The sequence below is a fragment of the Xiphophorus maculatus genome, chromosome 9 (genome assembly GCF_002775205.1).
Source record: "Xiphophorus maculatus strain JP 163 A chromosome 9, X_maculatus-5.0-male, whole genome shotgun sequence".
NCBI classification, from domain to species: Eukaryota; Metazoa; Chordata; class Actinopteri; order Cyprinodontiformes; family Poeciliidae; genus Xiphophorus; species Xiphophorus maculatus.
The window spans coordinates 25,760,940-25,786,845 of record NC_036451.1 but is presented as its reverse complement, the minus strand read 5'-3'; the positions used below and the strand labels follow the sequence as shown (position 1 = coordinate 25,786,845).

Here is a 25,906-nt window from a genome sequence, read left to right as displayed (position 1 = left end):
CACTAATCAGACTTTTGAAACCAATGTCTGAATTTCATAAAGCTCTGACCTGCTGCTGCTTAGTATTAACAAGATTCAAATAATTTTTAGGCCAAAAACGTTTATTTTCTTAAAAAACTGACCCAGGTCACAGGGTTGTCTCCTGCTGCATTGTTGAAAATATGCCAACGCAATGAAAACGTCCTGGATGTAAGACCTGTAACTGTTGTAAATGTTTTACACCAACACATTCATGTTTTATCTTTATGAAATCCTTTAAAAATATCACTGTGTCTGATTAAAATTTCATTTTTTTAAATAGCTGCACTCTTCTGTTGGCTTATTCTACCATGTAGTTATGACCACATAACAAGCGTTTAGTACTGAACAGTCCTCAGTTGTATAAAGCATCTGTAATTGCAAAGGAGATGCCACACTGTGTGTGTGTGTCTAAACTAGGACAGGTTTACTAGTAGTTGTAAACAAAGACGAGATGATTTTAGAGGTGCTGTTTGAGTGACGTTTCCCCTTTATAGACCAAGTAGACTCTTATCTTCACTCCAAGATTTCCAAAATGCCGCCACCATTTCTAAATCCTGCGTTTTCCATAACTGAGATCTAAAGCTCAAAAGGAGAAAACGGATCACCTTTGCTGCACCTTTTTCATCCTTCCTATTACCTGCTGCAGTGTCACACTATGCTGCAGCTGACATTCCTGACTAATGCATATGCTTTGATGCCATTTGCCCTTCCTCTGACTTCATTTTTAAAGTAAATCAGATATTATTAGATTTGAACACCTGGGAAAAATAACTTTATAAAAAAAAATCCAGAATTAGCTACTACTAATTTGCTGCCTGTAATTTAACACACGTGGAAAGAACACACTTAGTTATGTCTGAAGTGATTAATTATGATTAATCAATTATTGAAATAACCGTTGAGTAATTTAGTAATTGATAATTGGACAATACAAACTCAAAAAGAGACCATTTGCTGAGAAAACACATTAAGAGCAGCAATTAAGCCAAAACTGTCCAAAATGTATTCATGAAAAAACATTTTATTTAAGATACATTCACATTTTTCTGTGAATCTGTTTTACCCATAATTATTTATTTGCATCTTTTAATGTGTTTCTAAAATTGTATTTAAAAAAAAAAAACAAGCCTTGAGGTTAAATGAAAAATCTTCAGTATGTGGCGTCATCAAAATAATTGATCACTAAAATAATGTTCAGTTGCAGCCCCACACTCACTGTAAGGGGTTAATGTATAAGAACAGATTTAGCATTACGTCTGCAGCCCTGTTCCTCTGTCATAATGTAGTTTTTGTCAGACCTCAGAACCTGTTTATCTGAGAAACCAACAGTGTTTTCTTGTTTTTTTCTGCATAAATCATACATTTTTCAGGGGAAAACCTCAAAATGTTGATGGAGCGAACAGAAAACAGAAATCCATCTCTGACGTACTTTATTGTCCTCTTCCAATCGTTTATACAGCTGCCTCAACTCCAACCCTCCTGTCCAGTGTTGGTTTGTTTTCTGTCTTGTGCCTCGATTTGACTCCACATTTGTTTACTCCTCATTGCATCAATGCAATTGACCTTTAGGGGGCAGCAACAACCTGTTTTTATGAAGTAAAATGTGAGTTTTCTTAAATATTCTTCTCAGTATTAAGCAATGTCTTACTGTCAGACTTTCTTATATCAGCTTTCAGATGATATGTCTACATAAATCATCTGTTGTTGTTGAATTATTTTAGTCCACTTTTGTTCTGGTCAGTTTTCTGTAAAGTGTTCATCTAAAATACAGTCTTTTGTGAATCCCTTCAACTTTTTTTGAACAATGACACACTTTAAAGTATTTTTTTTTGGGAATGCAATATGATAGATTTATGCAAAGTAATGCCAAGGAATAGAAAAGTTTTATTAATGTAAGATTTGTATATTATGGTCAGTGTGTTTTCAACCCCCTTCAAATAAAATCCAGTTTTCGTACCACTTGAAAAGGCAAAAATAATTCAAGTCTAGTTTTTCAAATCTCTGTCGTTCAGGCTGGTGGAGCAGATTTAATAGTTTCAGGCTGCAGATGCAAAGACGTGAAAGTAAGCCGTCACTCATCATCGGCATCCTGAAGATGAAACGTTTGCCATTTTCCTTGACGTGTAAACGGTGTGGGGAACCGTGTAGGCCTGCAGCTAATGACTGTGCAGACATTGGGGAAGGTTATGCAACAACGGTGCTGTAATACAGGACTTTGCATGAGCTGGCTTATATGCAATATGCATGTAAGGTACAGCACATCTTCCTGAGTCTGTTTCTTGTAATCGCTGGGATTTATTTGAAATATAGCAACTGCTTCAGCGATCCAAGAGAAAAGTCCACCAAGCTCAGAGAACGCTGTAATGTTTGTGCAATAAGAATATTTCTTTTTCCTTTCACAGGTTACCCTTCGCTCCGAATAGAGAAGAATGACCTGAGGAGTGTGACGTTAATGGAGGCCAAGGCGAAAGTGAAGGACATCGCCATCTCAAGGGACAGAGTCACGCTGCGAGACGTCTTACAAGAAGGTATCCGTCTCATAATTACAAGAAGTTAGGACCGAGAGTTTAGCGCGTTAATTCTGATTCATTAATTACACAGACTTTAACGCGTTAAAAATTTTGATGCAATTAATTGCATGTTTGTTCCCCAATATACAAAGGTTCCTAATCCTTCTCTGGTACACCTGTAAATCTGACGCACATCCGCAAACAACACCAATGGACGACAAATGTGCTTCTCTTGGCCTACTAAACATGATCTGATTGAAAAGACTGGAAAAGACTATAATTGTGTTCCAGTCGTGCTAAAAGGAGTTAGCCTATCAGTGAAGCTATTCAAGCCTTAAAAAGCATCTAAGTGCTAAACAGGAAGCTGCAGTACAGACGTCTCCAGTGATGATGTCAGCCAGTCCACATTTCTAAAACACTTTTTTTCTGAAACACCTGGAAGCTGAATGAGTGCAATAACACTGCACCAATCTGAAAGTTGAATAACCTAAATAACAGATTGAAAACAAAATCTATCTGTTGTTGAGCTCATATGTCTATTTATTCAATAATTATCAGCAGAAGTTGGTTTTGAACTGAAAATATTTCTTATCTTGTCTAAAATGTTAGATTAAAATGCAATTAATTGTGATTAATTAATTACAGGCCCTGCAATTAACTCAATTTTAAACATTTAAATAAAGCATGACTCGTACGTTAACCATAGAGGTTAAAGTAACCTTAATGGTTACTTTTACCATAACCTCTATGGTTATGTACTTTAACCATAGAGGTTAAAGTGCAGGCGGAAATCAGACGGTGACATGTAACTAATGGTTTATAACAAGGTAGCGCATCCTCTGTACACATAGGGCTGGATTGGTTTGGGTAGATTCTTTTCAAAAAGTGAGACAAACCAAAAACAAAACTCTTAAGAGGTGGAATACTTAGAAATCCGTAGCACATGAACTAACATGGACGTGAGGGTGACTTGAGCTTTCTAACACAAACTAAACCAACACAACTCTGCTCTATAAACACATTTTCAGATGTTAAAATGTTGAAATGAATGAATTTTATGTGTGGATTATCACAGAATCCACTCAGGCTTATTATTTCCTTTTAATAACCCCTGCCAGAGTTGACATTAGTATGAAAGTTGTTGACGTTCTCTGCAGGGGACGAGCGTGCCTCATCAGGTCAGTGTTGGTGAATACTTGCCAGGAACAGCATGTAACACATTGAAGGGGGGCGGTATTGACGTTCAAGCTTCCAAACGACTTTCTTCAGCTCAGCAGAAATGCAATCACAGCTGCTTTTGGCTTCAGTTTCATTACATCGCTGCAGTCACTCTGTTTACAGCGTGTTCATGGGATGGTTATTATGGTGAACTTCCCTTTCTGGACATCAGCCCTACACTGGGCCGCAGTTACGACGCATGAATCACCAGGAACGTATACAAGTCAATCCATTGCAAGTCTGTGGGAGTTGTGTGTTTTTTTTCTTGTTTCTTTCATCACTTCTGTTTTTAAATGTAATGTGGGAAGTAGGCAGTGTTCAGATCAGCTTTTGGCTTTCCTGTAAATGTACAGCAACAACAAAAAAAGTTTTAAATATGAAATTCATTTCCAGTCATTTTCTTTTCAGCGGAATTATGTGGCGAATTTGACTTAACTCTGAAATATACTGATGTTTCCCCTGGCCCCCAAATAAGAAATCTTTTACATGCTTTTTAATTCTGAAATTGACACTAAACAGAGAATATTGGCACCCAGTTTCTGAGTGTAATCTCGTGCGTCTGTGTGTGATGCGTATCTGTGTGCACTTTTCTGTAATCAAGGCTGAAAATGAAATGAAATGCTCACAAAATGAAAAGACAGAGTTTCAAATCTGAGTTTTGCATTTTGATTTTGAACACTTTAAAATGCTCTGGAATGTAGACAAGGGTGACATTTTGCAAAAACATTTTCTTTTATTAATTTCTTTTAGATTAAAAGTTACTTATGAGTTAGTTTGGTCTTATTTCAAGTGTATTTAAATACTTGCACTAGAAACAATGCCAAAAATACTTGGTAAGATTTTGTGTTTTTGCGATGGTTTGCTGCATCAAAACATTTTGAGCCAAACTCGTTAATAATTTTCATTTTAATTTTAATTCATTCGCTGACACAGGGGACTTTTGGAACCTTTCTAGGCACCATTTTTCCCTCAATCCAGCTAAACAATGTTTTGTAAAAAAAACAAAAAAAAAATCACTCAATTTGTAGCTGAAGAACAAAAAAGGACAACTTTAGAAAGAGAGAATATTTATTAAACTAATTGTCATTCTTTGTGGTTCTTTGCATGAAAACACCCAGAAAAAAATCCACCCTTCCCCCCAAAAAAGCTAAAGCTAGCATTTATTTTTCTATGTTTACATTGTGAAACATTTCTAAATTCCGCAGCATTTTTGGCCGAAGGCATTACCTCTTTTCAACCTCTGGATTCCTTATCTTCTTTATCAACATTTTGTGGATGGCAAATTATTTACTTTTTTACATTTTGCTTTCATTTTACAAATAAACAGACTTTCCAATACTGGGAAGCATCATTACCATAAAAAAAAATTGTTTAACACAACTTTTCACTTTTTTTCTTCATAAATATACTTCAGTCAATGCTTTTCATTGTAAACACAGATTTCTCATCGTGTAGCAACATGTTAAATATCCCAGAACTGTTACTTGGAAATGGCTTCACAGATTTCCACACGTAAATAAAGCTTCTCATCAATTTGCTCTGACATACATGTGATCTGGGTGCTTTGTTTTTCCCTTAACTTCCTGTTACATTTTGGAATATAACAACCACAGACCCCTTACTAAAACCACATAAAACTCCTGAAAATTTGAGCTGCCACATGACAAAATGGGGGGTGGGGGTAGGGGGAGGTTTGAGAAGTCTTGAATAATTTAGCAATGCACCGTAGAAATCAGTTACTGGCAGTCAAAACACGAGACTCCAAATACGTGACATGCAGGGCTGAAGGGTGAAGGAGCCTGCAGGTCCAGACAGGCTTGATGAAGACGGTGCAGAGGGGAGGGAGACACTTAAACTCTAACCCTCTTCTCCAGCTCCGTCTCTTTTCCCTGTTGAGACTAAGGCTCAGTTTGCCCCCAGGCTGCCATTTGTTTTCCAAGTTTATGTAGATGGTTTATGTTCTAAAGTGGAATCCGAAATGTCTCCGGGCAGCGATGTAACATTAAGATAATGAAAGCTAATCCCCACACCCCCCCGCCTTTCCACCGTTGTTTCTTCTCGCCACGGTGTGCGCTTTCTGCACCGTCCCAAGCGATGAAAGATCCAGTTTTTCAGTTTTCAGCTTAACTCGAGCCAAAGCCCCTTAATCCCTAGGTAGAGACAAAGCGTCTTGGGCAGGGACGCGTCCACACTCTGTCTACAGATCAGCCGGTGAGCGAGGTGACCTTTCAGTCGATGAATGCGACGCCTCTGGCCTCCTTGCTCCCATTGAAACCCCCGTGGTTTGTCTCTGTCAGGCACTTTTGGCCGCATCTTCCACGGAGTGCTGCTGGATGAAAAGGACCCCACCAAGGAGAAGCAGGTCTTTGTGAAGACGGTGAAAGGTATGTGCTGACTAATGCCGTTTTCTACAAACAAAGTGGGCAAGAAATGAGTCAAACACGTGCTGTTGGGAGATTTTGAATAACATTTTCTGCCATGAAAACTTAGAGCAAGGACATCTGTATGAGCATCTCTCAATATACACACATCATCTAGAGACACCATCTTCACTATAAAGCACAGTAGTGGTAGCATCATGATGTGGGGTAAAGATGGTTTCACTGGAGTTGCATCCTGGTTGTAAACCTGGCAATCACCGTATAACCAGAATAAAACACAAATTGCTGATTAAATGCATTTTTTTTGGGTGAGAGAAAAGGAAAAACTCTGATCACGGTTGATTAAATGTTTGATTAAAAATCCCACATTTTGCAGATTTTGAATTTAACCTCTGAAGCTTATTTTATGCAATGTTAGAAATACAATAGAAAGCACACATAAATAATTCCGTTTTTTTGTTTGAAAATAAATATTTTACTTCTTAAAATGCAATAAGAGCATTCCTTTAGTGAACGCTTGATTGTAGCAAAGGTTGCATCTGCAGCTCAAAAACTTTAAACATCAACATGTAAAAAGTTTAGCTTTTTCTGCTCGACTCATCAATGCAGCTTTGGGCTGATGTGTTTAGGCTTTCAGTTAACCAATTAATAAGGAGGGCTAAATCTAAAGCTGCTATTTAAGGAGTTGTGGGTTAAAGAAAAAGGCTTTTCATCTTAATTTTTTGTATAGTTTTGACTTAATTACTCTGCTCTGAATATGTTGTTCTTTAAGCAACATATTCAACATATATAATTGTTAACTGGAGCTCCCAGTTAACAATTAATCTGTAACTAAATCAGCTGACAATTATTTCAGTAATCGATTCACCACCATTAATCCGATTAATCGTTTCAGCCGTAATTTTGACAAGTAATTGATGCTTTTAACATCATGTTTTTTTTATGAGCAAATCCTGGGGATCTGCTGCACACCCGACGCGGTGTCGGACAGAATTAGCTGCTGCTAACCTAACGGGTTCAGCAGGAAACCAGATCTGGTTCCAGTCCAATAAATGAACAGTCAGGCTGGACAGTAATGAACTCTGAAGTCATTTCCACGCTGCAGGTTTGCATGACTGAAAGAGGGCTGGTGCTCCGGCCAGCTTCTTTGTCAGCGGCATGTGTCAGCTTTCTCTGCCAGCTTCCTCTTGACCTCTCCGTTCTCTGGTGTTTACTCAGAGTGGGGTGGATACCACTCTGTGAACAATATCCCCACTACCAGTTATGGCATTGTTAAAAAATCCTTGCTTCCGTCTCATGTACCCGTTGGGAAGGGAACAATAAGTACCAGGCGAAGCCAAAGCTGCAGACACTGATTAAAACCTGGCACAGGTCAGCTTCCCAATGAAGTTTCCCACTACAAGAGAGGAGTTCTGCAACAGAAAGGATACGTTTATAAAAATAAAGGTTTTTCACTGCTGTAATTCTCTTTACACATGACTTCATGTTTCCTTATTTTCTTTGTCTGATTTTTTTCTTAGATCATGCCTCAGAGGTGCAGGTGACCATGATGCTCACAGAAAGTTGCAAACTTAGAGGACTTCATCATAGGTAGGTAGGAGCAGCCAGAAGGCATTTTTATGTTTTTGCTGAAGTAAAAAAATAAAAAATTATAATGTCACCATATATTTGCAAAAATATGAAGCGAATCCAATTTCACTTTGTGCTTGTAAAAAAAAAAACTTTGCTTTTGATATTGTCGTTTTTTACAGTTGTGTGGAAAAGGCAAGAACATACGACGTTTGCATCATTTTTTTTTTTTGCTTACTTGCACCTGAAATCATTTACACATCTATATGTATTATAGTGGCACTTACAGATTCTCAGTATTTTCTTCTGTGTAGTCAGGCAGCCAAGCTATGACATTTCATTGCCAAATGTCGTGTCTTTGTGCAATAACAATAAAGTAAGTAGAACGATTATTCAAAAGGAGAAAACATTGAAGACAGCTGCTATTCTGCCAGTGAGTTGACATCCCAGTAAATCCTCCCCTGAAGATCAGATAATGACTGCAAAGTTTTTAGAAATGGTATATATTAAAAAAAAAAAAAAGCCAAGAGCTCTTTCTTTGGCTCTGCAGACATCAACCATGTTAGATTTAAACATACCCTCTATAGGTCTTAAATTTCATTCACAACAGTCTTTAAGAAGTCTTAAATCTGAATTGGTGAAACCTACAGAAAACCCAGTGTTAAACTGTATGTATTCTTATCAGTAAAACATTTTCTAGCAAAACGATTTCAGTTCACTTCCTGTGGTCATCTGTTTGTTTTAAAGCTGGTGGAGGAACACCGCTGTTCGTACACTCCACACCCTTCTGATGGTGTCACAAGGGTGTGGAGTGACCCTTGATCCTTTCCTCATACTTTGCCACAATATTTGAGAATAAATGATAAAGAGAAAAATCTAACGGCAAGAAAAGCATAACACAAAACTCATAAAATGAGGAGTTGGAGATTTTATTCCTGCTGGTCGTTTTCTCGTTTCCTTCTCCACTGACTCTGCTTTACAGCAGCGTCAATCCTTTACAAGCTTACGTGTTTCTCACTAAGATGCTTTCATGTTCCTTCTGTGCTTCCTCTTTGTTGCATTAGCGGTCAGCACATTCATAAGTTTCCCAACACATCCACCCCCTTTAATGGTTTAGTTGACCTCAGTTGGCAGTGTTGTTTTTTTATCTATCGCTCCTCCACACTCGCAGTAAATCTGCTGAGTTATTCACTGTCTCCATTGTTCTGCCTTTCTTTAGAAACTTGCTCCCAATATGCCACGTGTGTACAGAGGACGGAGAGAAGCCCATGGTGCTGCTGCCCTTCATGGCCTGGGGCAACCTCAAGCTCTTCCTGCGCCAGTGCAAGCTAGCCGAGGCTAACAATCCTCAGGTGAGACGTTTGTTCACAGTAGCTTTAAGCCCCTCGAAATAAGGACGATGATATGTTCAAGTAAGTACAAGTCATGTATGACACCACACCAAGGTTATTATTCTTAGCCAAACTGAACAAAATACATAGGGATGTCGCAATACGACCTTTTCACCTCACAGTATGATACATAAATCTCAGATTTGGATGATGGCTGATACAGATATTGGCTCGACACGATACCAGCTTGATTTGTCCATACTTTTGTTACTTATTTTGTTGACTAGAATGCTAGAAAAGGCGTTACCAAGTGATATTATGCTAACAGAGAACAATAGTCAACAACAACAATAGCCGATATAAGCAGATACTCATTTTTTGGCTGATATCAGGCCAATTTCCGATATCAGTATCGGACTGAAACACCCCTAAAAATAACAAACTGAAACTGAGGAAACATTTCTAACTGAAATGAATAAAAATGGCTATTAATGGAGAAAAACTATGACTGGAACTATATCGTGCATTTGTAAAACTAAAACATACTGAAACATCTATTTATCAGCCTTCTGATCTGTCACAGCCACTTGACATCAGCTATTGGCAAATTACGGCACTCCATGCTCCTGACAGCACTTACGCTGCTCCATAAAATGGCAACAGCAAAAGTCAAAATAAAACGCCAGTCAGTGGTTGTTCAACAATAATTGAATACATTTCTTATAATGTATATCTTCTGTTGAGTATTCATTAACCAATCTTTGTATTCTCCACCAAAAAACTTAAAGCAAAAGTAAAAACAGTGTGCTTTCAGTCAGAGGCTTCTTCAAATTTGCTGTCTGTATTAATCCAGTTATTGAAATTCTTCAATAACTCTGAAGAATATTAGTTACAACAACATGTAATTTAAGCATTTTTTGTAGAATTGAATTGGATTGAAAGTATGAAAAATCTAAATCTGCTCCTGTAGATGTAATAAAAACTAAACTGAAACTAAACAATATTTAAGCAATAAAAACTAGCAAACTAACTATAAAAACTAAATAAAACCAACTGCATTAGTCAAAAAAAAAAACAGTTAGAACTAAATTATAATGAAAAATCCAGAACTATAATAATCCTACAGCACACTGAGACATCTGATATGATAAAAGCTCCTCAATTAGACGTTTCAGGCTCCATCAAACTGTCAAGACTGAAAAGCATTTTTGTGTTTCAGCAGCAATCACCACAAAAGTAGCAGCGACAGGAACTACCGTTCACACCGTTATCACAAACACTGTTTATATAGCCATAAAGCCGGTCCTCGGGGGCAGAGATTTTCACCGCGTTCGTACAGACAGTCAGGCTTTTGTGTAGCCAAACCTGCAACTCTTTAATCCAGTTGGCAAATGTCCAGCTCAGATCCAAGCGCTCAATCAGCTCCATAATACAGATTTAGCAAACATTTCGCAATCACAAGATGAAGCTTGCCATCTGTTTGCATTAATCAAAAGCCCTTTGTGAAGGTTCAAGCAACACATCAGCCACCTCTCATTTCGCTGTGTGCTTTTGGCACCAAAAGGAGACAGATACAGTTTTCTGTAGTTTTTTCCCCCCTGCCATTTAAAACGATAAACTTTTACTAGTTTGGCAGGTGACCCTGTTTTCACCCTATGCCACTTATCGTTGAACCTAAATGTTACGTGTAACATATAACATTTTTATTTTCACTATCAGACATAAAGTCACAATAAACCTTCCTGTTTAAGACCAGATTAAATAGCCAAACTAACTAATATTTGCTCAGTGACAGAATTATGATTTCGTTGAGATTTTTACTGTAACAAAATGCAGAAGATTAAGATTACTGTGCCTTTGAACCGTTTAAGAAACCCTGTTTGATAATAGTAAGGACTTGCAAGTTTCTAATTTAACTTGTTACATTTTAAAACAGTTTAAAGCAAACTGGTAACTTTTAAACTATTTAGCTAAAGCAGCTATTTAAACTAAGTGTTGGTTGGTTGTTTTTCACCCTTAGTAGCTGATATTTAACTCGTCTTCGTGCGCTGTTTGAGTTTTCTTTTTTTTTGTGGTGAGGTATGGTTTATTTTGGTTTCATCTCACACTCCCTTGTGTCTTCTGATAGGACACCAAGGAAAATGCACTGTGTGTGTGTATATGTATTTCTGAGCCAAGGATTCATTTAATTGCACTATATGAAAATAAAACTGCACACTTGGACATGAGGTGTTGTCATTACTGAGTTTCTTTGAAGGCGTCGTTATCTTCTCAGCTGTGGTGGACAGTCATGCATGTTAAAGGAACACACAACCTAACACACCCATGCACTTCACAAGTAGCATAGTGCAAAAAAAAACAAAAAACAGAACAAAAACATTTTCTGCTACTTCAGAAACAGAAGTAAAAACAGCAAGATTTGACGAACAATCCAGCTGGGTTCTCAAGTCAGTGGTGTTGAAATGTTTTGCAATATTCCTCAAAATCACCAAGTAAATTTTTCTTTTCTGACTGAAAACGTTAGGTAATATTATGGTGAATTCTTTTCTTTTCATGTGTTTAACAAAAAAATAATAATTAAACGTGCCCTATCAGAATGAGACAAAGTAGAAAAGAACATTATTGTATGCCTGTAAAAGGATGTCAGGTGTTTGCCTAAATAAAAGAACGGTGTGCCATTTTCTAACCTTTTTTGTCCATTTATAAAATGTTTGAAAACACTTTCTTTAGCTTAATGAATGTGTGTTCCAAATGTGTTTTTCAGTAAAAAGTTGCTGGTTTGTAGCTCTGCAATTTCATGAAACCAAAAAAAGTAAAAAGTCTTTAAGTATCAAAAAAGGTCCATTAACTTTGCAACAGAATAATGAGTCGATCACATGTTTTGTTTTTACTCTTATTCCATGCAGGGTCTCTTCTCGTTCTGTCTTTCTTAATTTGACTGTAGGAATTTAGGAAAGCGTGCCATGTCACGTTTGTTGGCCTTTAAGAAAAATAGGTTGTGCTAGTTTGGGTTTTTTTTCAAACAATTATTTACCTTTCAGGGAGATATTCATCTGAGATATTACAGTGACCCAAAGTTAGATTTTAAAGCAGAATATGCAAGAACTTGTTCATTTCTGAAGCTTAATGAGTTCTGAAAGAGCTGTCTGCAGAAATGAGACTGGGACACTACATGTGTCCCAAGTCTCATAGACCTCCCTACTAAGGTTGCAGATTATTAAGGGAAATGCTCATTTTAGGGAATCTGAATTAAAAAACACATACACAATTGTAATAATTATGTGCTGAGGCATGCTTTTGAAACATTTTGAGCTATTAACTGTAGCAGTCAGCATGCCTGTGGCGCTCATCTTTGACCCATTACAAAAGAAACACAGGAAGTTCAGTACACGTCATATGTTCCACCACCTTAAAGTCCCATCAGCTGTGCTCCGTTCTCCCTCTTGTGTTCCTTCATCACCCTCTCAACTGCTCGTTTTCACTCTGCGCTTCTCCCATTGCCCGTCAGGCCATCTCTCAGCAGGACCTGGTTTACATGGCCATCCAGATCACGTGCGGAATGAGCTACCTTGCTCGCAGGGAGGTCATCCACAAAGACCTCGCTGCTCGGAACTGCGTGTAAGTGGCAACAATTGTCCTCGCTGAGTCCCATTATGCTCCAGGTTTTTTTTTTGTTTGGTCTTTTTTTGGTCGGGGAATGCCTAAGCCCTCCCTTTCTACCCCTGACAGCATTGACGACAACATGCAGGTGAAGATCACGGACAACGCCCTCGCTCGGGATCTATTTCCGATGGATTACCACTGCCTGGGGGATAATGAGAACCGTCCCGTCCGCTGGATGGCCCTGGAAAGCCTGCTCAACAACGACTTCTCCAGCGCCAGTGACGTGGTAAGAAATCCACTGGCAGGTACGGCGTTTCCTGTCTCGAGGGTTTTAGTTTATTTTCAAGAAGCGCAAGGTTGAAAGGGCCCATCCAGGAAACGGGATCAATTGTGTTCTGGGCATTCTTTTGATAGTTGCTCATGGCTTTAAAAAGGGGTAGGGAGGCGCAGAAAGAGCCCACCATGTATTTCTGGTGCTCCCCTCCTTCCTGTTTAAAGATGGCAAGTAGCAACACTTAGCAGATCCACAGAGACTTTCACTTCAGCCAGATGCTCACTTCCATCCTTCAACATTCCTCTTATGGTCATGCTGCTCCATGGCACTTACAGTTTATAGAGGCCCGGCATTACCAAGCAGCTGAGCTTCTGAGGAAGTCCTTACAAGTCCCTGTGCATCACCGTTACACATATCCAGTACATACTCTGTACCTTTACACCACTGGGTTTCACACACCACATTGGAAGATGGATGTGATGAGAGAGTTACTGCCATAGTGTTAAGAACTTGCTGGAAATGTTTGCAGTGGCCGTAAGCAGTGATGTAAGAGCAGGCTTTATAGAGTACATCATCACCGCGCTCTCAAGGAGCATTCTAAACCATCTTGTACAACTTGACTTTTTTGGTGTAGATTTTATGTTTATATTTTATATTTTTAGTTACAATTTATATCTAATTCCAACTCTTCTTAAAGAACAAACGGGTCGTGGTTCTACAATTTGCTTCATCCACAGATCTACTGCTAGCTAGCTTTTTTTGCGTTTATCATGGTTCCATCCATAATGGCCTTAAAAAGTCTTACATTTGAGTTGGTGAAACCTACATAAACCCTGATGTTGCTAAGGACTGTTTAGAGTTCAGTAGTTGTGGTCTAATATATGTCATGAAGTAGGGGGGCACCGACTGCAGTTTTCTGGCCGATTACCAATCTTTAAAAAGCCTAATCTGCCGATTCCGACTTTGGCCGATGCCAATTATTTTTCTCTGAAATTTTGCTCAATATAGCAAGAAAGTTGCTGAGTTGGCAACAGTGGGGTCACGATTGTTAACTGTAAAAGTGTAGACATGACCCGGTGGGCCGGTCTGCCAGTTAAACCTTTCTCACGGGAGAGCAGAAGAGGACAGTGGTTGATTTTTAGATCTTTGCCGAGGTAAAGAAGATCAGCTTCACATGTGAAAATCGGCCAATTACAGAATATCGGGAGGGTGATCGGTGCACCCCTACCATGAAGTGTTATGAACTTGCAGTTTAAACACGTTGTAGTTGGACAGAGTCTCACACCAGCATCATTTCCTAAAAAGCTAAAAGTCACAGAGTGATGGAAGCATAGACAAGAGAGGAAAGAAGACAATAAGCATACATGGCAGCTGGTATCACCATGCAGCCCTAACAATAAGAATAACTCTCAGTTGTATTCAGTAGAAATTGGTATCCTGTGGTGAACCGCTCCTAACTGCAAAAGTATGAAAAAGGCAATATTTGAAGTTGGTTGAGAACAAAGTCTCATTGTTAACAACGACTAGTTTAGGAAAAGGACGTGTTCATTAGTAAGTGTACAGCAATATTTTTCGACACATTGAAAGAAAATGATTCAGTTTTTGTGCCGCTCCTGTAGCCCATACCACTCTGGGTGTGAGCCATAAAGGCCATGTTAACGAAAAAAAGAAAAAAACAACTGAAAAGAGCATTTTCTCACTTCCAGGAGCTACAATCTAATTAGTTTTATTGAGCTAACTGAATCAGCCTAATTAAAGCAAACCAGTTAGATCTGGGCTTCTGGTCCTGAAAAGAATCATTAACTATGTTCAAAAATAACCAGCAATGACTAGTGAAGTGAATTTAGTTTTGTTTTGATGGACATTTTGTACTTTTAGTCTCTGAAAAGCTCAGCACGAGAAGCAACAGTAGCCCCATCACTCCGTGTCCCTTCTCACAACAGCCGCCCTGCAGTTTAAACTTTCTATCCCTCAACAAAAACTCGCTGTGGCGATTTATATTCCAAGGACATTTTTGACATAATTTCCTCGTATTGTTCATGCCCTCTTATTTAAAAACACAAGAGGGCACCGCCGGTTTTCCGCGTCCGTTAAACAAACGGCGATGATGTTTATCCTGTAAAGTGAAAACATATGGAGGCCGACAGCTTGTGTTGACTGGAGCTTAGCGGTTATGCAATCATGTTCTGTGTGTCTGCAGTGGGCCTTCGGAGTGACGCTGTGGGAGCTCATGACGTTGGGCCAGACCCCCTACGTCGACATCGACCCTTTCGAGATGTCGGCCTACCTAAAGGACGGCTACAGAATAGCACAGCCCATCAACTGTCCAGATGAACTGTGAGTTGATAAACTGAAGGGTCGATTCGTTAACTGTGAGGATTTATAGGGAACTCTGCACCTCAAACTACATCTGTGTTATTAGAAAATCAACAAAATAATGAATTCATGGGAGGAGAATGAGGGCTTTGGGACAATCCAGAACTAAATCTGTAGATAAATTTTCCAAGTGTGTGGATAATCTGATTGGTTTGGAGAACTTTTCCAAACAATGTCAAGTCAATTTCTAGAAAGCTAATGGAACTAAATGTTGAATCAAAAGCTAGTTCAACAAAAAATATATTTGTTTAATGGACTTGATTTCACTTTGCTTTGTCCTCCTGACAGATTTGTTTGTTTTTTTTTACTCAAACTTTAACTGAGCAGGATTTACGTCATGTGAAAGGTGAAAGTAGCTCTGAATCCATTTTAAATCTGGGGAGTGTACTTGGTTGTTTGAAAGTCTGTTTTGAGAGTTCACCTAGAAAATCTTTTATGTATCATACCTTAACCAACATGCAAAGTATGTTTAAAGTACCCTCTCCAGCATGACACAAATAATTAAGATGAAGCTCTTAATATTAATATTGTTAAATATTTAGAAATAGAAAATCTGAGACAGGAAACTTAAAAACTAAAAGCACCTCCATTTAATCACAATCAAACTCCAAAAGGCAGAAATAACCTGTTTCTGATGCAGCTGTAAGTCAAAATGCAGTAGCAGCTTTAAAAGTACTGTTTATGTAACAATCTATTATTTAGGACTTTTTCTGGTATAAAACTGATTCATTCATATATTCACAATATTCAGTAAAATTCAGAAATTCTTTATTTATCCCAAAGGGAAATTAAATGTCTGAACTCAAATTATCTTCAAACGGTTGCTGTGGATGGTGATGAAAGTATCTCTCTAGCAGTCAGTATTGCAACTACTCTGTAGAAGCCTCTGACTAAAGACATTGGCTTTACGACAGCTTCATGATTTTATGACATGCTAACAACTCAATATAATATTCCACAGTGTCCCAGATGAGGTCATCAGTTGTTGGTTATCTCTGCTAATACAACTCACTCGCTTGTGCTGCTACTTTTAACTGGTCATATCGTTTGCTCAAAATGACCATCTGAATGAATGGATATCATGAAAATAATCAATTAACCCCCCAACCACACACACACCTTTTTAGTTTTTCACTCTTTATTCTTCCTTTATTTAATATTTGACATATATAGCACTTTTTAACAACTGAAGTTAACATAGTTAAAATTTTAGAACATTTTATTGTGTCATAAAAGGGCACTATGTGCCTGGAAAACACATAAATACTGCCCCGTTAGCCCTCCGTCTCTGTCCAGTTGAGCATATATGTGATGTTCTGGACAAACGGCTCTGATTCATGCAGGTTCCAGTTTAAATCTCAAAGGATTGACATCATGGTGCCAGATTCCCCGGGAAACGTTCAGAGGCCTGCTGCATGCCGTATCTCAGCAGGCCCGGGCCGTCTCAGGCGAATTATTACGCAGATCGTCATGATACACCGGCTCCTCGGCAATGACCTGTCTTATTGTCATATCAGCAACGTCAAACATGTCTTAGGCAATAAATAGTTCCACGAACTGTTGCCAAATGTACCATACTTTGTGAAACATGCCACCCAGTCACAAAAACAAGTTTCAGCCCAAGAGCGACATGAAGCTACCGTTGGGTTCCTTCAGGATGAGGAATCTCCATAAACTCATAACCATCAGTTAGCTGACACCCGCAGCGAAGCGTGTGTGTGTTCAGCTGCAGCCGGGCTTGTTCTTACAAGCTTTCGACAAAAGAAGCGTGCTGCTGATCAAACGGTGTTTATGTCACAGCGGGGCCGAATTAAACCGAGACGCTCAGCCGCTGCCAGCGCAGGGCGATGCGAAACTTATCAACATCCTGCAACTGTCGAGCACAGGGTGCAGCCGGTGCCCAACGCTGCATTGTTATTTATGGGCTGTTTCCTCAATACTGAGACCGCGGCGAGGTCACCGGCTTCACACTGATGGATGAGAACGAGAGTTTTTCTCAGCTGAAAATCTGGTGCCCAGTCGCTAAGCACTCAGGAAAGACAAGCTTGATGATTGGCTAGAACAAGGAAGCGCTCAAACTCAGTGCCTTGATGAGCGTTCACACCCCTGCAGCCTTTTCACAGTTGTCGTGTCACAACAGCAAGTCTCAATGGATGTGATTTGGATTTTACTGGGTAGACAAACACAAAATCGTGCACAATTGTGAGCTGGAAGGAAAATATATATGTTTAGAGATTTTTTTGATGTCAAGTTATGGCCCGTGTTCATTACACGAGTGGCAAAATTTGAGTTACTTAGGTTTTTTAAAGAATAAAAATGTTTGTAAAATCTATGCTTTTTTTTCCATATGTAGATTCTGAAATTATTGCAAAATTCCTTGCGAATGTTTCTAGAGTAGCGCCACAAAATCTGTCATTTTGACTGCAAAAAATTTCAGAAGCAATTGTGAAATCCTGGAGGAGCAGGGGTACGTTTCAAAAACTATTAATAAATTATCTTAAAGATTTTTTTTTTTTTTAATTGCTGCTAATCTAGCAAAGCAGCTAAGAAGCACAGGGTAACAGCAAACATGTGGCAGCAGGTCCAAGCAGTGGCGTCCTTAAGAGGTGGACAGGGAGGGGCCATGGCCCCTCTTCAAAATATGCTGACCACCACTTTGGCCCCACCAGACAATCGTGTCCATGTCATAGTCTTCAATGAAGACGTAAATGTAAATTAAAGAAACTAAATTCACCTCACATCATCCTGACTTCTCAATCTGCAACAAAACTTGGTGGTGTCAGCATCATGCTGTCGCGACTTGTTTTGTTTTTTGCTTTTTTTCTTCTTCTTCTGAAAGTTACAGGGAAGCTGACTCCAAGATGGATGGAGTTGAATACAGAGAAGAAACACTGAGGGGAAAAACTGCTAGAAGCTGCAAAAACTTGAAACCGAGGCAGAGGTTTATCTTCTAGCGGATACATTTTAAACATGCAGTCAAAGAATGGTCCAGATTTAAATCCACATGAGAATCTGCAGAGCAAAACTGGGCAACAATATCAGTCTCTAAATGCGCCTTGCAGAAAGACGAACAGCCCAACAGTCTTGGACCTGAAGCTTTTTTAGGCAAAAATATTAGTGTTGTCACAGTGACAGTTCAGAATAAACTTGATTTGTGATTTTAATTGTTTTTATTTAATGGAAACACTGCAATTGTAAAAAAAAAAAAAAAAAATTCCGACAAAAGTGTTGCGCATGTTTACAATGCAAATGCACCTTTTGTCGTAGGAGAACTCCCACACTTTGGTTTGATCCAGCAAAACTCTGTCCAGTGTCACGACTTCCACTTGTTGTAACTTTATTTCCAAGATTATTAGCGCTCATAATCAACATTTCTTAGACGCCATTTCTTCCAAAAACAATGGCTTGGCTACTACCAACCTCTACTCACAGGAAGCGTTGTCCTTAGCGATGTTGTGTGTATGTGTTTGCCTGAACTGTGTGCTTTTTTTTTTTTTCCTTTTTCCCCTCCTCTCTCTCGTTTGGCAGGTTTGCCGTCATGGCTTGTTGCTGGGCTCTGGATCCAGAGGAGCGGCCAAAGTTTCAGCAGCTCGTTCAGTGCCTCACAGAGTTTCACGCCGCGCTGGGTGCCTACGTGTAAAAACGGGCATGTTCGTGTAAACGAAAGCTGGAAGGAGAAAGAAAAAAAACAAAACTCTAAAGGCTTTTGGACTCGTGTAAAATGTGCCTTATCAGAGATTCTTTGACTTTGTACAGTTTTTTTTTATTTGTTTAATTACCTTTTTACGGCATAGAGGAGTAAAAAAATAAATAAAATAAGATTCTTGGTTTTCTGTTGCGGTCGCTTTCAAAGCATCTCCTTCTTCCCCCCCAGAGGACTGGAACAATGGAAGCATGTCCTCCTCCTGTGTGACTCATCAACATTTTCTGGCGACGGGGCAGTGATGAATTGTAACTGAGCAAAATGGTGAAAGTGGTGAATTTGTTCTGAATAGTAGACTTTAACCGCCCGGCCGTTACAGCTGGTGTCGACCCAGACGTTTGGATTTGCTCCGGCTCGGTACGAGAGGCGACCTGGAAACGGCACACACACTTACTTGTGTGTGTGTTGTGATATTTGTGAGAGCTCTTCAAATGGTACAGCGCTTCCTCTGGATGAGCTTCCTGCCGCGTAACCGTGCCAACGCTCTAATTTTTACGGCTGCTCTGTGGACGGAACCGCAGCGAAGCTACACACAGAATCCTCCTCGGCTTGGATTGGATCCCCCTCTCCTTTCTTTATTTGTACTTTTGATTTATGGTTTTGGTTTTTTTTTTGTTGTTGTTTTTTTGTATAAGCTTGATTGTTCTGTGTCAGAACCAGCCCCAGCCAGAATTTTCTGAGTGATTTGTCGAAACGTTTGTGCTATCAATCACTGTGAAAAAACACACGACTGCCAACCAGCGTGCTCTCGTTGTATTCTTCCACCCTTTAGCATCTTTTTGATGTGTTTTTATGGTCACTGCATGTCGAGATAAGGTTGTAAACTGCTTCCCAAATTCATATCCACAAATAAAATGGGATCTTTTAAAAACAGTGTGATTGTTCAGTTTGTTCCTCTTTTTATTTTTTTTATTTTTCAAACACACCGTTCATACTCCTTCAAAGGCCTAATTGCACTGACTGAACAAATGAAGGTTGTTTTTACATGTTTGACCAAGCTGGTGAAGCTGCTGGTGTACGTCAGTGTGCTGTACTGGTGCAGAGTTGTCAACTGCATTTGTAATTCAGGGCATTTATCTCTGTTTAAAGAAGAAAGTTTTAAATAAATTCAGCTGTTTTTCTGTATCGGATCAGTTTTGGCCGATACTAAACCTCCCACCCCAAAATTAGGGACCAGTGTGTCCCTAATTTTGGTCTCATCTGGACACAAGCATACGCGAATGGAGTTCAGCCACGTTTGCGTGAGCATGTAAAAACAGAAAAATTAATTTTCTGCCAGTTGGCATTTAAATCTGAAACCAGATGTTCATACACACTCTGAAGAATCGCACTGTTTAGCATTAAGCCACTGAGGTTTTCCTGTTTTACGTCAACATTGCAGACGTTATTTTGATCTGCTAAATGGCAGAATAGTGAGATTTATTAGAAGTTTTTATTAATTTCCTTACTATTTGGGAACCGTACCATTTCGCTTACTGTTGCTCGGTTGAGAGTAAATGAGGCGGTCAAAGCTAGCTTCTCTCTCTGAAGTTAAGTTGGGCCAAACTTCTCTGGTTTTTGTTGTTAGAATCCCCAGAATTTCTATTTGCTAAACATCACAACTAATGAGAGAGCGAACATATCAGATTTATTTATTAATGCCTTCAGAATCAGAGCTCGCCTTTTAAACTTTATGACTTTGGTCAAATGCTTTGTATTTCTTTCCTCAAGTTTCTCCCAGCAGCTGACTGGAGTTCTGGTCCATTCTCCCTGACGGAACCGGTGGAACTCGGTCAGGTTGGTAGGCCGCCTTGCTCACACACGCACACACACACACCTTCAGATCTGCCCATAAAATCTCTCTCAAACAGATCAGGAGTTTGCGATGGCCACACCAAAACACTGACTGTGTCTTTAAGCCACTTAGTAACGACTGCATGCTCAGGGTCACTGTCCATTTGAAGAATCATTTGTGCTTCCTGTCTGTAGATGCTGCTTCAATATTTCCACATAAAAGTTCCTTCTTTGTGATGTCACCTATTTCATGAAGTGCAGCAGTTCCTCCTGCAGCAACACGGCCCCGCAACATGACGCTGCCACCCCCGTATTTTGAGCTTGCGTGCTTCTTCCTTTTCCCCCCAAATGTAATCACGGTCATGTTGGCTAAATAATTAGAAATTGTCTTGGAACAAACAGGACTTGTCTTCAAAAGTTGAGCTCTTTATCCATGTGTGTACACTCAGCCTATAAGCTGGCTTTTTGTTGTTACTGGTTTATTGGGTCTCGAATAACCAATAACAGATGAACGTAGCGCCTTCCAAAGTCTAGAAAAGGACGAGCCTTGACTTGTGGAGGTCAGCAGTTCAGTTCTCTTGCTGATATTTCTTTAGATTTCCCCGTGATTTCACAAAAGGAAGCAGTGTGTCTAAGGTGTTCCTCCTATAAACGTAAGTTTTGTGTTAACCTATCAGGAAAAAAAAAAAGATCTATCAGAAGCTTCCAAAGTTTTGACATCATCATATGGGCTTTCCCAGATTGTCTAAAGGCAGAGTAATCTGACTGGATGCAAACTTATGAATATGAAGAAAGTAACAATTTTAAAAAAGTGAATGTAATCTCTCATTTTTGTGGCATTTATCTAACAGAAATCATTTAGACTGATGCCGGGGATGATATTGTCTGATTTAATCTGGTTTTAATGGCAGATAGTCTGTTGTTTTGACACATCTGCCTTACTAAAATGTTCTCTTGTTTTTCCAGTCTTAAAGAGCAGTAGGGAAAATTTTGCCATAGTTTCACATCATATAGAAAACAGGAAACCGTTGATTTCAAATAAAACCTGCTAGACTGAATAATCTGAAGAAGAAAAGTATAAACTAATAAAATTGTATTTTTCCAGTAATTATGGGAATCGGTAGTTTTTGCACCACTGATTTTGCAAAAAACATTTGTTTATTAACAGAGGATTATTTCTCTGCACTCGTCCACATGAAAGGATAAACCTTTCAGCTGTTTTGTGTCCAATTAGAACAAAATAACTTTGAAACTGCTCAGTTTGTGGAAGAGAATCTACTGCGGTCATCAAATTGAAAAGCAGCCCCGACCTCCAGCTGAGTGTTCCTGTCATATTCGAGTTTCAGTTTTGTCAGCTTTGGTCACCTTTTTTCTTTTTTTCTTACAGTTTCCCCAACAGCACCAGTCAAGATAAGCCAAGAAAAAAAAAAAGAAAGAAAAAAACCCACAACCTGCGTTGGGTAACTGGAAGTTGTCTGCACCAGACGGCTGTGTCATCACACCGCTGGAGACTTTGCACAGCTTTGGTTTCGAAAAATCTTTAAAGGTTTGAGGTTTTTCTCAGTAAGTCTCTCTTTTCTCACTAAATCTCTCTTCTGACTATGTCCACCCAGGGATGTGTTTTCATGTTTATTGATGGAGAACTGTCTGAACATTCTGCATTTCCGGACTCAATTCGCCTTAAAGAAATAAACGCTGTTGGATCTAAATCCATGTTAAGCTTTACTTACTGTATTCACCAACATGGACATAACGTCTTTATCGTATCAGATGCTGATGAGTCACAGACTAACGCATCAAATTTAATCCTACAAGACAATTATCTTCTTTATAATGGAAAGTGTCTGCTTAAATAATGGAAAAGAATACAGTCAATAGTTATGATCACAACATTTCACCAGCTTGAAATTTCTGTTTTCTTTTTTTCTTGATTATGTATCTATTTGGGCAAAATTTAAACGTCAGAATTATTTAATATTTTTTGAAGGGCAATTTTGTTTACGGAGATTACATAATCCATTTAATTAGTGGTTTTGGTTGTGTGTGGTTTTTATTTCCCTTTTTTTCTTTTTTTGTTTTTGTTCATTTGTTTTTTTGGGATATTTAACATGTCGTCCATTTCCAGTGTTAAGTGTTCTGTACAAAATTATGCTTCATTTGTCTATTAAGAGAGCAAACTTGCATTATTATGCCGTAATCAATATATTACTTTAAACGGTCTCCAAACAACAATATTATCGTTTATCACAATAATTTCGAGAACGATTTGTCGTCCAGCTGAATTTATCGTGACCGGTCTAGTGTCAGCATTTTCTTCACAAACTCCAGAGAGAGAGTCACTGAATTTATTCGGCCACCCCTGACCAGAGCTGACAAGCAGAACCGGTCCCAGTGGGCCCAGCCGTACATGAAGATTAATTTTCAAACAGACTTGTTCACTGATGACTGCTGTGCAGCCCTGGATGGTCCAGATAGACGCAGTAGTGGATTGGTGGTGGACGGCCACCACGTCCCAACACGGCTGTGATGTCAGCAAGGAGGTGGTGGAGTCATGCTTTGGGCTGAAATCATGGGGAGAGAATCATTGGTCGGCCCTTCAGAGTCCCTGAAGGTATGAAAATGACCTCAGCAAAGTAGATGGACTTTCTGACTGATCACTTTCCTTCTTCCCAAAAAAGAGCCAAATCAGTAGCAAAATCATTTTCATGCATGACAATGAATGCTGTAAGCAATACCACTGTGTCATTGGCTGCTATGGGCATAAAAGGGGAGAAACTCATGGTGTGGTCACCATCCTCCTCTGACCTCTGACTTCAACCCTCTTGAGAACCTTTGGAGTTTCCTCAAGCAGAAGATCTGAATCCAGTTCATATCAAACCAGCAGCTCTGGGAAGGTTTTCTGACATCCTGCAGAGAAATTCAAGCAGAAACTTTCCACAAACTCACAAGTTCAATGGATCTAGAATTGTGCTGTGATATCAAAGAAGGTCCTATGTTAACATATAACTTGGTCTGTTGAGATGTTTTTGATTGAAACAGCTTTTGAGTTTAGTACATGTGACCACTTAATGCTGCACATTCAAAGAATGACTGTTTGCAGTTCTTTATAAGCCATAAAATGTTTAGAAAATCTGCTGTGCAAAATAAATTGCAACAGTTTTGAGTTTTCTATTTTTGAAAAAAAAAATACTGTTTTGTTCAGTAAAATTAGATTTATACTGTAATAGTTCATGACTTGAAAATTATACTGACCATCATTTGTATTGACCATTTTAGAAAATCTGAGAAAATATCACTTGCATAATAATTTGGAACAAGGTGTAAAGCGCTTTACAGCTACATTACTTTCACCAAGTAGAAACCAAAATTCTATCAAAAGGATTTGGTTAGTGATGAAGTGATGATGATGTGTATGATGAGAAATGTTATTGTTAATCCTCTTATTCCTTATTCTGTGATTGTTTTGATTCAGGTCAATAAGTGTTAAAATCTGAAATATTTATTATATTTGTGTTTTTTATAAATGGGGTGCACAGCTGCTAGCAAGATATTCCAGGGGTTCATCTGTCCAAAAACATGCCTGCTGGTTTACCTGCTCTCTAAATTCCCCTTCAGTTTCTGTGTGTGTGTGTGTGTGGGTGTGGGTGTGTGCGTTTGTGTGTGTCTCTCAGCGTTGTCCCATGATGAACCGGAGTCCTGTCCTGGTTGGACCTCGTCCAGTAACCGCGACCCTGCAACGATTACTGGGTATCGACATGTAGATGAATACATTTTTATACATAATAATTTGATGGTTCCAGAAGGTAGGGTAAATTACAACGAACAATGAAGATGTTGAGCAATGAGAGGCTTAAAAACACAACTACCATTTTACAAAGACATTAAGATGTGTGCTTTTTGCCTACAAAGAACAGTTTTCTTTAGAGGAAAACCTGAAACCAGACCAAACATGACTGATTTCTTTTGTGCTCAGGACTCCTTACCAGCACAACTGCAAGATGTTTTGGAAGAGCTGATTGAAAGGATGAAATCAGAAAATCTCAGTATTTTGAAACACTGAGATTTGTTGATGGAAGGGACAGACAGACAGACAGACAGAGGCATTTTCATTGGCCCAAGGTAAAAATCTGTTCACTATTGGTTAGAGGAAGCCTTGAGAAAAAGTTGCATTTACCTTAACCACCACAGCTTCAACATCATTTTGTGACATTGCCCTTGTGTCATTGCTTGCACATTTAGCAAAGCCTATTTCAGTAGAGCCTTTTTGTACCCTCATGTATATAGTTAAGCCCTAAATCATTCATACCCCTGACAGATTTGTTTAAAGTTATCTTTTCATTTTGCCATGTTCTTTCTTCTAATTGGAGTCCTACCTTAAATCTGATAGAGAATCTGTGAGACAAGCTAAAGATTAGCTTCCAACTTCAAAGAGCAGGAGGTCGGGATCAAAGAGAATCATTAAAATACACGTGGAAAACATCCAATAAGCTGGTTAGTAATTCATGAGGGTTTGGTTGATGCTTTACCCTTTTTAAAAATAAATAGAAAAATTTTTTATGCTCCTTTGACACTGTTTTACTATTTTTGGAAAGTGCGTGTCTTAATATCACTTCACAGATAGGTGAGTTTGGAACTATTGTACTACAGGAGGCGCTGTTGTAAGGTGTAATCATATTCTATAAAATCATTGAAAAGTTAATTTATTTCTGTAAGTAGGTCGGCTATAATGTTTAAATTCATTAAACATTATAGCCTATAAATTAATTCAAAACAAACGGACTTTTTCAAGTCTTCATTTCTGTTTGATTTTCTGTTCAAATGATTTTCAGCTAATGGAAGCAGGACATTTACGATTAGAAACACCAATAGAAAAACATTTGAAGCATTTTACATTCAAAAATGCACTTCATGAAAAAATATGTTTTAACACCGACTTCAGTTTTCAAAAGGTACTTTTAATCTGACAAACTAGAATAATCTGTATAACGTACTTTATGGCATGTTTAACCACAGAATAGATTAACCATCGTACACAAATCTCACCCGTCCATTTTAACCATCTACAATTATGAGGCGTGTGAACACTGATAAATTGGATGTAAAAACAATTATATTGTTGCTTTTTTTTTAAATCGTTGAGCGTGGAT

At 38.8% G+C, this 25,906-nt stretch overlaps 1 protein-coding gene across 2 annotated transcripts in view; it reads left to right on the top strand.

Annotated features, from left to right (window-relative positions):
* The window catches only part of ryk (receptor-like tyrosine kinase), a 44,742-nt gene extending 24,882 nt beyond the window's left edge, over positions 1-19,860 (top strand). For both annotated transcript variants that reach the window (XM_023339745.1, XM_023339744.1), the window contains 8 exons: positions 2,424-2,549; positions 6,047-6,133; positions 7,651-7,720; positions 8,919-9,051; positions 12,539-12,648; positions 12,760-12,919; positions 15,108-15,244; positions 18,812-19,860. In XM_023339745.1, coding sequence (XP_023195513.1) covers positions 2,424-2,549; positions 6,047-6,133; positions 7,651-7,720; positions 8,919-9,051; positions 12,539-12,648; positions 12,760-12,919; positions 15,108-15,244; positions 18,812-18,923 — 935 coding nt within the window. In that variant the 3' untranslated portion in view covers positions 18,924-19,860. The remainder of the gene's footprint in view (positions 1-2,423; positions 2,550-6,046; positions 6,134-7,650; positions 7,721-8,918; positions 9,052-12,538; positions 12,649-12,759; positions 12,920-15,107; positions 15,245-18,811) is intronic.
* The last annotated feature ends 6,046 nt before the right edge of the window (positions 19,861-25,906 follow it).